At 37.8% G+C, this 15,813-nt stretch overlaps 1 protein-coding gene across 2 annotated transcripts in view; it reads right to left on the bottom strand.

The window, feature by feature from the left end:
• Positions 1-7,817: 7,817 nt before the first annotated feature.
• Positions 7,818-15,813, bottom strand: part of LOC129283210 (CCR4-NOT transcription complex subunit 2-like) — a 37,464-nt gene continuing 29,468 nt past the window's right edge. Inside the window, exons 14-15 of one of the 2 annotated variants that reach the window (XR_010296571.1) lie at positions 11,370-13,460; positions 7,818-11,219 (exon numbers count right to left, since the gene is read on the bottom strand). Coding sequence is in view for 1 of the 2 variants with exons in the window: in XM_064113704.1 (XP_063969774.1) it covers positions 13,220-13,460 (241 nt within the window). In the remaining variant the exon portion in view is untranslated. Of the gene's footprint in view, positions 13,461-15,813 lie in introns of both variants that reach the window. The other variant, XM_064113704.1, reaches the window with a different exon arrangement.

Below are 15,813 nucleotides of genomic sequence, written 5' to 3' on the forward strand. Positions count from 1 at the left end.
CCTTTTTTTGGTGTGAATATAAAAAAATTTCAGCTCGCGCTTCGCGCTCGCATTATTTGATCAGTGAGATACATATCAGTTTAATGACATTGTCCTTAAAATGTCTCTATTAGGTCAGTATAACTGGCAACTGAGCGCGCTCACTAGCGCACTCACTCAGTGATTCAAAAATTTTGCTGGTGCCCCCCCCCCCCATGCCGTGACCCACGGTACGCCACTGTGGACATATCAATGGCAATTCCTTGCATATCTAAAAACATGATTGCAAAAAAATGCCAAAATATTTCAGTCATCCCCCCCACCCATCAACACGGATTTACGCCAGTGCTGAGTTGTGCATATCACTGTTTTGTGAAAAAATAAGCGAAACTTTAAAATGCCATAACTTTCTTATTTTACATCCGATTTTGATGAAATTTTCAGTGTTCTGCTAGATTGATTTTTCTCTATTTATACAAATAAATTAACATTTTTCTGGGGTGGACTTGACCTTTGATATATCAATTTACATGTGTATTAATTTATTTCCCATCTGTTTAAAACATAGTATTATAAGATATCAGAATAAAACATTAAATATCATTCACTTTTGGTTTATTAAAGAAGGCCACAATTTGCGGCAAATAAAAACAAGGATTTTCGGTTAGCGACGTACTTGACCTGGAATACGTATATGCGTCATTCGGTACGGTGCACCGATCGACTGCAGTTGTGAACGGGTGCGTGCTTAACACATAGTATTATAAGATATCAGAATAAAACATTAAATATCATTCATTTTTGGTTTGTGTATTAAAGAAGGCCACAATTTGCGGCAAATAAAAACAAGGATTTTCGATGAGCGACGTACTTGACCTGGAATACGTATATGCGTCATTCGGTACGGTGCACCGATCGATTGCAGTTGTGAACGGGTGCGTGCTTCGATGTTACGTAATGCATTTAATGATAATAGTACCTCATATATATCATGCTAAATGGTAGAAATCGGACATCGTCATAATCCATAATTAATCCCAAGATCCTAATCAAAATCAATTAAGAAGATATCTAGTACTGACCCGTAGGCCTTACACGTCAACGAATTACGCGCGCAGACCTGAACGTCTAAAATGAAATGTTTTGTAATATAAGATATATTTATGTAATTTTTATAAACTGAATTCCTTTTCCTTATTTGGGCTCTTATCATAGGCGGCGGAAGCGGGGGGACGGGGGTCCTGTCCCCCCTAAATTTGAGGTGGGGGACGGACCCCCCCCTAAAATATCTGTTGATAACTTTTTTTTTTTTTTTTTTTTTTGCTTGTCCAATTTTTTACCTGTGTCCACCCCAAAATTTCAGGTGGACCCCCCTAAATTTTTTGGCTTCCGCCGCCAATGGCTCTTATTATCATAATCCAGGAACCTCATTGTGGAAGTTTCAATGATATAATCTCGATCTATGGGGAATTTTTTCTTGAAACATTATATAGATATACTAACGGAAATCAAGAGGAAATGTAGTTCCGGCTCTTTCCCCTTATCACCCCTCCCACCCCCCAAAAAAAAAATGAGTGAGGGTTAAGATGAATAGGGCAAAATCTCCAATATCGACTACTTAAACCATATATTTGTTTTTTTAATATACCTATATGCAGCTGCTGTGCTTGATTGTTTGTTTCTTTTTTTATTGTTTGTTAATTTTCCACTAGTTTTTAATTATAAAGCAATATTCAAGATAGAAAAGATAGCATCAAAAAGCTTAAACAAATAAATGTTTGAATAGTGTTTCTGAAATATAGATTATCAATTTGTTGGGGGGGGGGGGTAAACAGAGACTTGATAAAAACACGATGTAATTTCGTTTGAAAACAGAAACAAAAACTTATTCAAACAAAATAAATAACAAAATAAAATATGTAAATTGTGGATATATCGCTTTTCATCATGTCCGTGCAGATTCAATAACCCTAATCCTAAACCTAGAGCAAACATTATTTATTGATTATTATTTTTATAAGAATCATAGAAAAAGTGTACTAAAATATCATTCTTTATCATGCTATTTATTCATTTATCTATAAATTTATATATTTATTTATTTATCTATTTATTTGTTTATTCATTCATTTATTTGATTTGGGGGAGTGAGAAACATCTTCGTTGCTTCTGTCGACTATTATGAAATGATTGGCCATTACTTTCAATATTATACAATATAATGTAACCGAAATGCTAGGTCACTGAATTGGGGGCGTATCAATCATTGCATGCTTCTCAAACTAAATCGAGTTTCATCTTGCGGGATATTTGTTTTTTTATTCGTAAATCAGGAAGTGTCTTAGTTTTGAAAATACTTGGCCCAGTTAGGTATGTCATGTTTTCATGACGTACTACAAATTATCAACAATTTTCGTTCAAAATTGGATTAGAAATGAATTCATATTGTTTAGATTTGGGTCGATCATAATTTTGCATCTAACGAATTTGCGAACTATTCTAAATATTTATATCATATATATAATTTTCTCACTAATGTTCGATTCGATACGGAATTATTTTTTCATTACAGGGGACCCTTTACACGCTTTATCGAAAATAAAAATTAATACCAAAATATTATCTTTCTTTTGCTCAACTATTGTCTGTTGTATCTCTCCTTCAATGTACTAGGCCTCCAAAATCTTGCCCAGAATTTTGTTGAGGACATTATTTCGCTCAAGCCTAATCCGCTTCGAATAACTGTTTCGCATGCGTACCGCCATCATTTTTTTTTATATATAAATCAATTATTATTGTTTCTTAATTTTGCACAATAGTCATTTCATCACAACCAGATAAATGTTTTCCCGCGTTGACGCATATTATGTGATAAGAATTATGTCATTCAATGAATTCATTCTATTGACGTACATGTATATATGGGTGGAGAACTTGTAGTTTTTCAAGTTATTCCCTCAAAAAAAGAAAAGATAATAAGAAGGACTCGGAGTTTTTAAAGGTGTATATAGATGATATTGAATAAGACACAGAAACTCGATACAGTACCACTGGCGGATCCACGGAGGGGGGGGGGGGGGCAGCCGGCTAGTGCCCCCCCCCCCTTTGAGAGGCACAGTTAAAATTTGAAATGTAAAAATGCCATAAAACACAAGTGTGCCCCCCCCCCCTGAAAGTATAAGGAATTTCCCCCCTTTTTTGCTTGCTCGTCAAATTTTTCCTCGGGAAAATGTGCCCCCCCCCTTTTTGGAAAATCCTGGATCCGCCCGTGTGCAAGAAGACTATTTCCTCTCATTGACTGACCCTCGTCTCACTCTAAGAGGTGTGTGATTATAGGGGCGAGATTAGTTCTTTTAAATTTAGAGAGGTTTGATTTGATTTGATTTATTTATTTCCACATTCCAATAACAAAAGTATATACAAGTGTAATCATTTTTTTTTCTTAGCATAACAACAATAAGCAAATGACATAATTAGTAACATATGCATATATACAATCTAACAATCTAATTGAAATATATTAATACCCGATAAATTTCTTTTTTTTCAATCATTAAAACAAATAGCAGAAAAAATTATATATATACATATATCGACATAATACATTTTGAAATGTGGGAGACCTTCATCTTAAGATTAGAGCTTGAAATTGATAAAGGCCTCAAAAGGAAAGGAGAAGGAAAATCAGAGGTAATATATGGGTTTACAATTCCATTCCCTATAATTATCATAACCGACTATATCATAACAATAGACATAATAATAGAGCAGTAATTGGATATAGGTTTTGATGGGTTGACTTTTGATTTGGATATTGCACATAGTTTTTCTAAAAAAATAAATCGATTTAGCGAAGCGAGTGTGACGGAAAAAACAACATTGTATTCCATGAGAAGTAATACATTATTTCCTAATATATTTGCATTAAAGCATTCGAATGAGTCTTCTATTCAATAAAATTGTATTATTTTCAATTATATTTGTGTGCGAAAAATCGAATAGGTCATAATAAATATTCAAGTAAATTGCAATGACCATTATGGTGTTTGAAACGACAATTTTCGGGGATTTGGGGTTCGGTGCCTCCAACACTCGCTAGAGATTGAATCGTGCTTCGAAGCTTTCTTTGAAATGCATTGCGTAAGTACTTATATCATGTTATATGTTATGTTGATGTTTCCTTGGAATGGATGTCTTCCTCATTAATTTCACCAAGGGTTTCATTTTATCAATTGTCAATGATTATTTGGTGGAATCCCCAAGTCGGTTCCCACGGAGACCCTTAATTTCTTACACGTAATTACAAACGAGCGTAATTGCCGTTGAGTGAACTTTGTATAGGTTAAAGGGATGGTCCAGGCTGGATATATGTATACCTCAATAAATAGCGGAAAATTCACAAAGCGAAATGCGGAAAACTTGATCAAAATCGGATAACAAATAACAAAGTTATTGAATTTTAAAGATTTGTTTTTTTTCCGGTGAAACAGTTCTAGACATGTCTTTATGAATATTCATCAGGTTGGCTGATGATGTCATTTCCCCCACTTGTTTTTTGTATTTTATTATATGAAATTAGGTTTATTCAAAAAATTTCTACCAAGAACTCAATTGGATTAACACCTGATTAAGTGCATTACATGTAATTATTTATTGCCGCACTTATTTCATCATAATGGAGACACATTTACACATGTATGAAAAAATGAAACAATTATGATTTTATGTAATAGCATAAGAAAAAGGAAAGTGGGGATGTGACATCATCAGCCCACCTAATGAATAGTCATGACGATGTGCATATAACTGTTTTCACAAATCATTAGCTTAAAATTCAATAACTGCGTTATTTGTCCGATTTTGATGAAATTTTCAACATTTTGCTCTGTGAATTTTACTCTATTCATTCGGATATAAACATTTTCAGCCCGGACCATCCCTTTAAACTGTCTTCATTCTCCGCATGGTGGGCACGTTTTAAACGCTGTACAGTGTTTGACGTGTTATTCAGATGAAATAAACTATTTATAGTGAATTTAGTTTTGAAACCCCCATAGATTACGTCATTTTCTACCATCGTGGATATCATTTCTTTACTCGCCAAGTTTCAAATCAAAGCATAATGGACACCAAATATTTTTTTAAATCTGAAATTCAAATGGAAATATAGATTGCTTATAGTTTCGTGTGCGTTAGATTTATTTTCCGACTGGTTTTACCGTTTGATGTTACTTACATGGAAGCAAAAAAATAAAAATGAAATAAAGGGAGGAGGATTGGTAGTAAATAATAAGGGTGGATGGTGGTCCAGAGAGGTAGAGAAGATAAGAAAGTAGAGAAGAGAAAAGACGAGAAGAGAAATGAAGAAAAGAAAAGAGACGAGAAGAGAAGATATAAGAACAGAAGAGACGAGTAGAATGGAATTGGTAGTTCTTTTCTATTGCTCCATCTTCAACAAAGCCTAAACGCCACCGCAAACCATACGACTGGTCCACTATCCGATTTTGGAACAAATCGCATTTTGCTCATTTTCTGAAAATGTGAATGAAAGTTATATTTTGGTTTGAGGTCGAAATTAACTTAAAGAAAAGCAATATAACAATCGTGGGCGATTGAAAGTCTTAAAGTTGGAGTAAATGCCAAAATTAGTTTCAAATCATCGCCAGTCATACGATTACTATGACGTCACTACGACTAGATATTGAATTTGCTATTATTCAAAATAAGGATGAAAGCATAGTCACAGATTCGAACATACATGTAGGTATTTCATTTGTACGATGATTTAGAACATTACACGCAGTGGCGTACCTGGCAAATTTCGTCAGGGGGGGGGGGGGGGGGGGGGGGCAAGCAACAAGGATGAGCAAGGTGGGGGGGTAGTAGGCATGGATGTATAGGCACAATTTTTTCAAGGGGGCTGCTAATTATTGCCCAAATATCAACTTCACAGTTTTTAATTTTCGAGCGAGCGAAGCGAGCGAACATTTTTTTTTCAATAATTATTTAGCCTTTTTACATGATGTAAAACGTGCAGAAATTATACATTCGGTCATAAAATTACCAATACACAAGGATATTTGGGCACCTCGCAGTCCTCGTTGCCCTGAATTTTGCAGCCCCCCATACACGTTTGGATGTGTAGGTCTGGAAGTGGCACTGAAGGTGGGAAAGGTTACCCAGGGGGTGCCCAATAAAACAGTTGGGATCTTGCTACTTCTGATATTTGCTATCGGGCGATTGCACTTTATTTTCGAAATTAATTCTTTTTTGGTATATCATTCCAGAAATGAAATGTATTGGATCGTAATCGATATATTTCTAATCAAGTGGTAATTGCAATGTTTATATTAAAATACAAATTGGTTTCTAACTGAATAATTTATTGATGCGAGCACGAAGAGCGAGCTGAAAATTTGAGATATTCCCCCCTGAAAAGTAGACATTCTAAGCACTTGTTTTCTAACTATGAACAAGATGGTAGTTAAAAACAATTAATTGGTGTGAGCGCGAAGCGCGAGCTGATTTTTTGTTGTTGATATTTCGACCTGAAAACTTTACATTCTAAGCACTTCATTTAATGGTGAACAGGATGGAATTTTATGCGAGTGCGACGCTCGAGCTGAATTTTTTTATATTCCAACCTAAGAACTTGATATGCAATTTCTATAACCGTGAACAAATTGGTATCTAATGATATATTTTTGATTTTTTATATTCCGACATGAAGACCGGACATTTTAAGCACTTAATTTAACTATGAACAGGATGGATGTACCTAAACATTCATATGTGAGCATGAAGCGCGAGCTAAAATTCTGGCCTAAGAACAGGATATTATAAGCACTTTTTGTAATCGTAAACAAATTGGTTTCTAACTAATCAATTGACGCGAGCAGGAAGTGCGAGCTGAAAATTTTTGATATTTCAACCTGAAAACTAGACATTATATCTTAGGTATCCAACTAAAAAAATTATGCGAGCGCGTAGCGCGAGCGAAATTTTTATTGTTTTAATTATATTACCTAAAAGTTGTTCTCTCCATTTCTCCTGTCCCTGGTCAGCCCAGTCCGTCCTCATTATCGGCATGAATGATCGGTACAGAGAGCTCTAAAAGTCGCATTGCGTAAAAATCACAATTTACCGATAAAAGTGAACAGTTTAATTGACATTTACCGACAAAGATGGTGGAACTAAAAAACCGAATCAGGTGGAACAGCCCCGTGTGCCCTACAGTTTATCATTTTTTTCCGACAGTCTGCAGTCCAGTTTTTGTTTTCCCTTTCTCTTAAACTCTTTCTTCTTTTCCCCTTCTTTCTCTCTCTCTTTTCCTTTTTTGCTTGTGACTCGTCAGGGGGGCAGTCTGCCCCCCCCCCTTAGGTACGCCAGTGATTACACGTTATAGATATTCCATGTCTCAGTATTAGCATCAAATTCTACCACGTTTTATTCCAATATCGGGTTGCAGACCAATCCTATGGTGGGCGCCACTCTTTTTCTTCTTGTACCCCCCCCCCTCTCTTCATCTTGGTGAAAATGTGAGTTTCTCTAATACCTCAGTCACATTTGCTCTACGGCAGCCGTACGGCGAGTCGGAAACAGCCGTTTAATTCATTATTATTCAACCAACCAATATGTAGCTGGTACAACAAATGTTAAAACGGCTATTTTGGACTCGCCGTACGGCCACCGTAGATCAAATGTGACTGAGGTATCACTCTCTCCCCTTTTTGCCCTTGCATAACAACCACAAAAAGCTCTCAACTTTGTAATACTCAATTTGCAAACAAGTATGTTCAAACAGTAGGCCCTGTAAGAATGAAAGAAAACTCCACCTATTTTTTTTCATAATTTTTATAATTTTTATTTTTACCTGACATTTTTTCAATATCAGTCAGTGATTAAATTACTTAACAAATAAAACATGTATACAAATAATGTACATACATACTTTTTGTCATGCCGAATGAATATGGAACAGACGAAAAGGGGGAAAAAGGGAGAAAAAATACAAAAAAATGATGACGATGATGTGCTATTACACAAATTAAACATCATCCTTTTTCACAGCCCATTTTATACATTATATTGTCTCAGCATGTATTTAAAAGAATACAAGAAAAGAAAACAAGTAATCTTTCACTTAGACAAAGTTCTTATTAGCGCCGCATACATTCCAGTTGTAATCTCCTTCCGCCCCTTCCTCTCAAATAACAGAAAAAACACAAAAATAAAAAGGAATAATACAGTTGCTCCTTGGCTAAAAAAAATATTACTTTTAAAGCTCCTTTAGTAAGGATTCAGAAGTAATTGCTATTCGTTCATTTAACATAACACCCCATCCATTCTTCCTTCATACTTTTAACAGAGAATAATTTTTCCACCCCACCCCCGTGGAAATCCTTGTAGAACTGATTGAGAGAGCAGAGTTGACTCTGCCCCCTGTGTAATGTCAAACACAAGAGGGCAGTCTTCCTCTAATAATGTCTTTGCCAAACAAAATACATGTACCAAGTAAATGGCTTAATTTGTCTAAGTATTGAACACTGGGCCTGGCACTTTCAGAGTTGCCTATGACCGATTTTTACCGATCATTTTCGAGTTAGGATGGCAAACGGGGGCTGGTGGCTTTTAGAAGGTATCGCCAATCACGATGGATACCGCTATCAATCACCCGTGGGGATCAGAAATATGCCTTTGACAACAGGATTGCTCGTTTTTAAAAAATGTATATAAAAAACACTTGATCGGTAAAACAGTAGCAATCAGAAGGCTGGGTAATCACAGATCCAATTTGAACCTCTGTTACATTCAAATAATCTGATATCATTTTTCCTTTAAAAACACAAGTTCCCCAAGGAATAAGTTTTCTCTGTAATTGCCTATTTTGGTTTCACTATCCCAAAAATATTTCCAATTGACTCAACAGCTACAGATGAGATTTTCCAGCACTATAATTGTAACTCCGCTGTTTAGTTTTAGTTTTTTTTTGCTGGAACACCCTGTGCACTGAAAAACTCTAGTGTTGATTTAACACCAGCCCGGATTCTATATATGTCTACACCAGAGAAGTGTTTGGTTTTGGTCTAGCACCAGATATGTGTTTATACAACACCAATTAGTATTAAGACAGCATCGGTTTGATTCCAAACTGGTGTTATTTCAATACTTCTCTGGTGTGGACAGATATAGATTCCGGGCTGGTGTGCAATCAACGCCGGAGTTTTTGCAGTGTGTATTACCTATTCCGTGGTGGGCCTTCTCCATACATGTGAGTCTGCATTGTGGACTTTGTGCTTAAATCAAGAATACTATTTCAACATAAAATGGACCAAACTCTGCTTACATTATATCTATCATGCACTGGAACATTGTAAGGTGGTGCAGAACAATCAAACGAAACATGAAATGACCAACATTTACGACAGGAGCCAACAAAACCAATTACTCATCAGCAAAAAAAAAAGGAGAAAGTTTAGGATGATCATGATGCATTAAAGGGAGTGTAGCTTTTAACCTTTTATTTTAGGTGTTTGTGTTTAGTCTAGTGGGTAGTTTATCTGGTATCAACCTCAAAGGACAAATTCACCCCAATAAAAAGTTGATTCGAATAAAAGGAGAAAAATCCAACAAGCATAACACCAAATATTTCATCAAAATTGGATTTAAAATAAGAAAGTTATGACATTTTAAAGTTTCGCTTAATATCGCAAAACAGTTATATTCACATCCTGGTCCGTATGCAAATGAGCAGACTGATGACGTCACCCACTCACTATTTCTTTTGAATTTTCTCCTTGTCATGTGGAAAAAAAATGTATTCCTCCTAAACATGTTGAATTACCATTATTTTAACAGTTTATGATTAAGTCAAGTTGGTCCTTGTCGTCAAATCTGTAAAAATTGGAATATGACAAAAGAAATAGTGAGTGATAGACATCATCGACTCTCTCATTTGCATATCACTGAGTTGTGCATATAACTGTTTGTGAAAAATAAGCGAAACATGAAAATGTCAAAACTTTCTTATTTCACATCTGATTTTAATAATATTTTCAGCATTATGCTTATCTGATTTTTCTTTATCACTTTAAATCAACAATTTTCGGGGGGGGGGGGACTTGACTTCCTGGAATGGAAAAAAGCAACCAGGGCCCTGGGAATGTTTGAACCCCCCCCCCCCCAATAAAAATAGCAATAAAACGAAGGGGATTTGAATAAAATTCTGCTATTTAGTATACATAACTACTAGGAAACCCAAACTACATTTTGTTATCATCTTGTCGTTGACGATCATTCCTAATTTACTATTTTCACAGACTGAGCAACTTTCCAAATCGAATCTCCCTGTGGAAAGGGATGTTCTCCTTGACCTGCGCAAGATTTCAAAGGACTGTCCCTCACGTGTAATACCATTATGGGGTTTGACTGGATCAATCACAACAAATGGAGGGGGGGGGGGTAGATTGCAATTTCCCATCACCCTTTCTTTGACAAATCATTAATAATTTACTCCATTCAAATAAACATTTTCCAAATCAAATTGCTCGACACAGGATTCGTCTTTGAAAATAAAACTGATCACAAATTGTACCCCAAATTGGCAATTTTTGTGTAACTTTGTCATCTGCGGATACCATATCAAAATAGAATGTACTGATTAAGTGTATTTTGCAATTCAAGTATTTAAAATAAAACGATAAATTGCGACTCAACAACAGCAAGAAACCAAGGCAATATGAGTGAAGGGATAACAATACTGTGAAAACAAAGTCTCGTGAACAGAACAGCGATATATCATGATCTTGAATAGCAAAGTAATCAGGGCCCCGTCTTACAAAGAGTTACGATTGATCCAATCAATCGTAACTCTATGGAAATCCATCAGTATCATAATTTTTTCTGCTGGAACTTTGCAAAATGTCCTTTGTAAACAAAGGAGATCCCACCAAATTGTCAGGAAATCAATGAATTTATGGATATACATTCATATCTAGATTTTTTTTTAATAAACATGCATTTTAAATGTTGACTTTGCTGGCTTTCCATAGTCGCGATTGATCAGATCAATTGCAACTCTTTGTAAGTTGGGGCCCATGTGAGCTATTAAAAACAACAAAAAAACATTGTATGAAAATAAGCAGGGCGTGTTTGGATGAATGGGAGACCACAAATCTCATCGTCACCAAGTGCTTTGTTTCACTGAAAATAATCAAGTGAAATTGAAGAAAATCTTGATCCTGGGGCCCATTGCAGAAAGAGTTGCAATCAATCGCAACTCTAAGAATCAGTCATGCGCAACTTGATTTTCAACCAATCAACAGCGTGCATTTGGGACTTACGCTTGATTTTTTTACTTGCGTTTAAACGCAACTCTTTCTGCAACGGACCCCAGTTGGTCAGAGTGTGTATTCGAGTTTTGTCAGACGTGTATCAATCAGATATGATTATTTACGTCTGGGACCGACCTTTAACGTCACCATCCGAAAGACGTGACCAGGGCTCGAACCTCGAACCTCTGCATCAATTTGTAACTTCCCCACAGCTTGGATTACAGGCGCACGCCACAACGCCCAGATAAACTAACAGGCCTACTAGAATAGGGAATCATGTTTGAAAATACTGGTTACAAATGTGCAGCAAGGTCTTAAGAATATGTGAATAAATCTTTCCCAATCTCTTCTGAGTTTGATAATAGTAGCTGGAAGTTCCTGGGGTGTATCACAAAGATTTAAGCATGGCTTAGAGTCGTACTTACATGCCTAATTGCCAGCGATATAAAAGGCATGAGAGCATTGGTCAGATCATGCCAAGAGGACGCGCATTACTGTGCATTGATCAATACGATCGCGCGTTGCATATCATGCACGCGTCGGCATTTAAGCATTTTAGGTCATACTTAAATATTTGTAAAACACCCCACCCCCGTCCCCTGGTTGAGTTGACAAAATATGAACGGCATTCATTGACCTATTGACTATTAAATTTGATCTTTTTCTCAGTGAGTATTAAAGCGATGTATACTATTCTCGGCTGTTCAATGAAGTTCTCTCACGATACCCCTTCAGTAATTAACAAAGTCATTACCGAAATTCAGCACTGCCCCCCCTTCAAACAAAGTCAAAAACTGTAGTACTACCGGTAACCCCATTCGCCCGTCCCTGCAGCCACGTTCCTGTCCAGGGGAGCATTTCATCATCATTTTTGTCCCACAAGTTGGACATGACATCTTTCCTTAATTTTGAATGGCCGAGGAGCACTGTTACTATGGTAACGGTCGGATAGAACAGGGCTTGTCGGACAACGCCAACAAATCAGTTCATGAAACGCTCATCACAAAGGTGTTTCACTAAGAGTTAAAAGTGACTTGATAAGTAAGAATAATAATAATAACAATAATAATAATACTAACATCATCATCATATTTTACCCAGGGTAGCCGCGTCAGTTCCAAAAACCTCTCCCAGAGTGCACTGCTTAACATAATATCATCATTACCCCAGCTTTAACACAGCTCCCTAGACTGGGGGGGGGGTGTTTCACAAGGATTTAAGTATGACTTTAAGTCGCACTTAAATGCTCAGTTGCATGCGATATAAAAGGCATGACTGCATTGGTCTGATCATGCCAAGAGGACGCGCACTACTGCGTATTAATCAATAAGATTGCACATTGCATATCAGATACGCGTTAGCATTTAAGTGCGACTCTAAGTCATACTTAAATATTTGTGAAACATCCCCCCTGGTGCTCAAGCATTCAAGGAATTTCTTCCTACCCGGTACCCATTTACAACAACTGGATTGAGAGGGGCAAATTTAGTTAAAGCCTTGCCTAGGGACGCGCGTGCTGTGTGGGATTCGAACACCAATGCACACAGTATCTAACGGATGACCTCATTGGATACTAAGCAGTAGTGTGCGCCCTCAGAGCATGGTCTGACCAATGCGGTGATGCGTATTATACTGCACGCAACTTGGAAATTAAGCATGATTTAAGTCAGACCTGAGTCTTTGCGAAACACCATCCTGCGCAGTCCCAACTCTATTTCATCTTTACTCTAGACCCTTACAACAGGGCAGCTTAAAACAAAATTAAAAAAACAAAAAAACAAGAAGCTTACAGAGGTATGGGAAGAATGGAGAATGCACGGAAGTGGGAAAGCAGGAGGGAGAGAGAAAGAGAGTGAGAGAGAGGAAGGGGAGAAAAGAAAAGCTACAAAAAAGAAAAACCATGAGAACTATTTCTGGAATGCGGGATTCGTCGAGGTGTTGTGGTGAAAGGATGCCGGCAGATGGGGGCGCTCTTCAAGCTTGTCGTAGTCGAGGTGGAAGTCCTTGGCCATCTTACACCAGCGATTGTAATCAAAGTAGTAGTAGACTCCCCTCTCGTATGTACTCGTCTTGACCTGGGGTTCCATGCCTGGTCCTCTGGTGATCCACACTCTCTCATCTTTATGGTATCTCCAGTCTCGGTTGTACCTGGTCAAAACAAAAAAAGAAAAAATTTCAAAGATATTAACCCTTTCCATACTTACTTCGCACCAATGCACACTTGGTGCTGCGCAACCTTCGCATTTCACGCTCGAACAAACGATCCATTGTTTCCCTCCCTGAAAATAATTCAGCACAGAGGGGTTCACAGCCCAGGTGGGTTTTTCATAAAGCTGTTCGTAAGTTAAGAGCAACTTTAAGAACGACTGGTGATCCTTTCTTGTGGTAAACGCTATATACATTGGTCATGGTTAAGCACGTAAGAAAGGTTCACCAGTCGTTCTTAGTCGCTCCTAATTTAAGAACAGCTTTATGAAACGGCTCCCAGGGCACAAAGAGTTAAAGTCAGATGGATACAGATGTGGGGATGCCGTGACTCAGTGGTCTAAGGCACCTGAATAGACACATGATAGTCCAGGGTTCAATCCCCGGCCACGGCACCTACACCCTGGAGCAAGGTATTCAATCAACTGATCTCTTTTATCCTATATTAAAATTAAATGGAAACTCTCCAATCATTCTTGATTACCGTGTGTGTACTTGTTAAAAAAATAAGCATGATGGGCGTCAACTTTCACGGGGAGTGGATTATTATTTGCTGACCCCAGATTTTGTGTAAAGCATTGGAATTGCCTGTTACAGAGATATCTCTGAGGGAAAGCAAACTCAGTGTACTAGAGAGAAATACTTCGGCCAAGCATGCTAAGCCTCCGGCAACTGTCAGGCAAGGAAAAGTGAGAAAATTACTTGAACATAATACAATTTCCAGTGGCATTACAAAGCATCTGCTGGTCATAAATCTTGTTTTACTCTAGTGATTTGGACCCCGTTCTCACTGCCATCCTAAAACTAGTTTAGTGGAAACTAGTTTAACATGTAATGAGAACGGTCAAAGCAGTCTTGTAAACGATCTTCCGAACCGGTAGAGAAAACCACCTCGCATTGTAGTTTTCAAGATTGCCTTGCATTGTGAAAATGGTTTTAGCGTATTAAATGGGGACACAACCGTACTTCGGGAAGCGATCTTTGCACATGTTGAGTGTAGAATGCCTATGCTGCGGTTTCAAATTTCGTGCGAAACTGATAGCTTACCCACAGCAACATGAAAGCTTTCTTTGAAGCGGCCGTGAAGTGGTTTTAAAAACCACTTTTGGGTGATCAAATAGGAAATGCTAACAAATCGATCTCCCAAACAGGTTTCCTAAACCAGTTTCCAGTAAACTAGTTTTAGGATTGTCATGAGAACGGTGTCACATTCCCAAAGGAAACACACGATAGCTTGACTTATAATGAACACTGATTGACACAGTTGAATTTTCCAGAAATTAGGGAAAATTTGACTTACAAAGAGCAAATTACACGCTTTGCATAACCTGGTCTCAAGTTTGCTTTAATCTGGGCGATCATTTGACACATGGAAGCTTGTGTGCAGCCACAGACCCTGATTGAAACTTTGATCAGCAAGTGTGTCTCCACGCAAAGACTAGCACATAGAAAACTTGCCGAGGGCCTTCAGTACACAAGGCATGATTAGGCTGCACATTCAGACCCTTAACTCGAGTGAAGGATTTGCACCTGTAGCAGGCTACATGGAAGCCCCCAAAATAATTTGAAAAGTGGAATACCACTAATAAAACTATCTTATTTATATCATCAAGGATACCATATTTCAACAAGTCCTTTTTGACCTCTGTGACCTTTGACCTTGTGACCCCAAATTTCTAATCAGACCATTGCTACTCCTATATGCATACATGTACAGAGATGCCAACCTAAAGGGATGGTTGTCAGGAATATTTACCATATTTGTCAGGAACAAATGGGAGTTTCTCAGGAACATCCCGCGAAGTAGCATCGTTTATACAGGGATGCCACTAGGTGTCCTCCAAAAATACTGAAACTCATCGCGGGCCAGGACAGTGTCCAAGAAAAAAAAAATTAGGGTAAAAAATTGGACAAGCAAAAAAAAAAAAAAAAAAAATTAGGAGGGGGGGGGGGGGGGGTCTGCCCCCACCTCAAATTTAGGGGAGGGGGGGGGAGGACCAAGTGGCTTCTTACCTTGTTGTGATCGATGACTTTGAAGTCAATTAGGTTTGAAAAACTGACGGTAGTTGGTTGTGTGTTTCTCATAGAACGCTAGACCAAAAGCTTCAGTCTCTGTATTTTGGTTGTTCAGCTGAGCTGAACCGCGTTGGCTCCACTCACCAATACATAGACTGAAGAGTTGTTGGCCCGTACATTAAGACAACGTATCAGCTAACCCAGGGAGCTCTGGGCTAGCTGATACGTACGTAACCCAAGGAGCTCCGGACCGCTTTTTGGGCCGGAGCTCCCTGAGTTC

The sequence above is a fragment of the Lytechinus pictus genome, chromosome 19, assembly GCF_037042905.1.
Source record: "Lytechinus pictus isolate F3 Inbred chromosome 19, Lp3.0, whole genome shotgun sequence".
Lineage (NCBI taxonomy): Eukaryota > Metazoa > Echinodermata > Echinoidea > Temnopleuroida > Toxopneustidae > Lytechinus > Lytechinus pictus.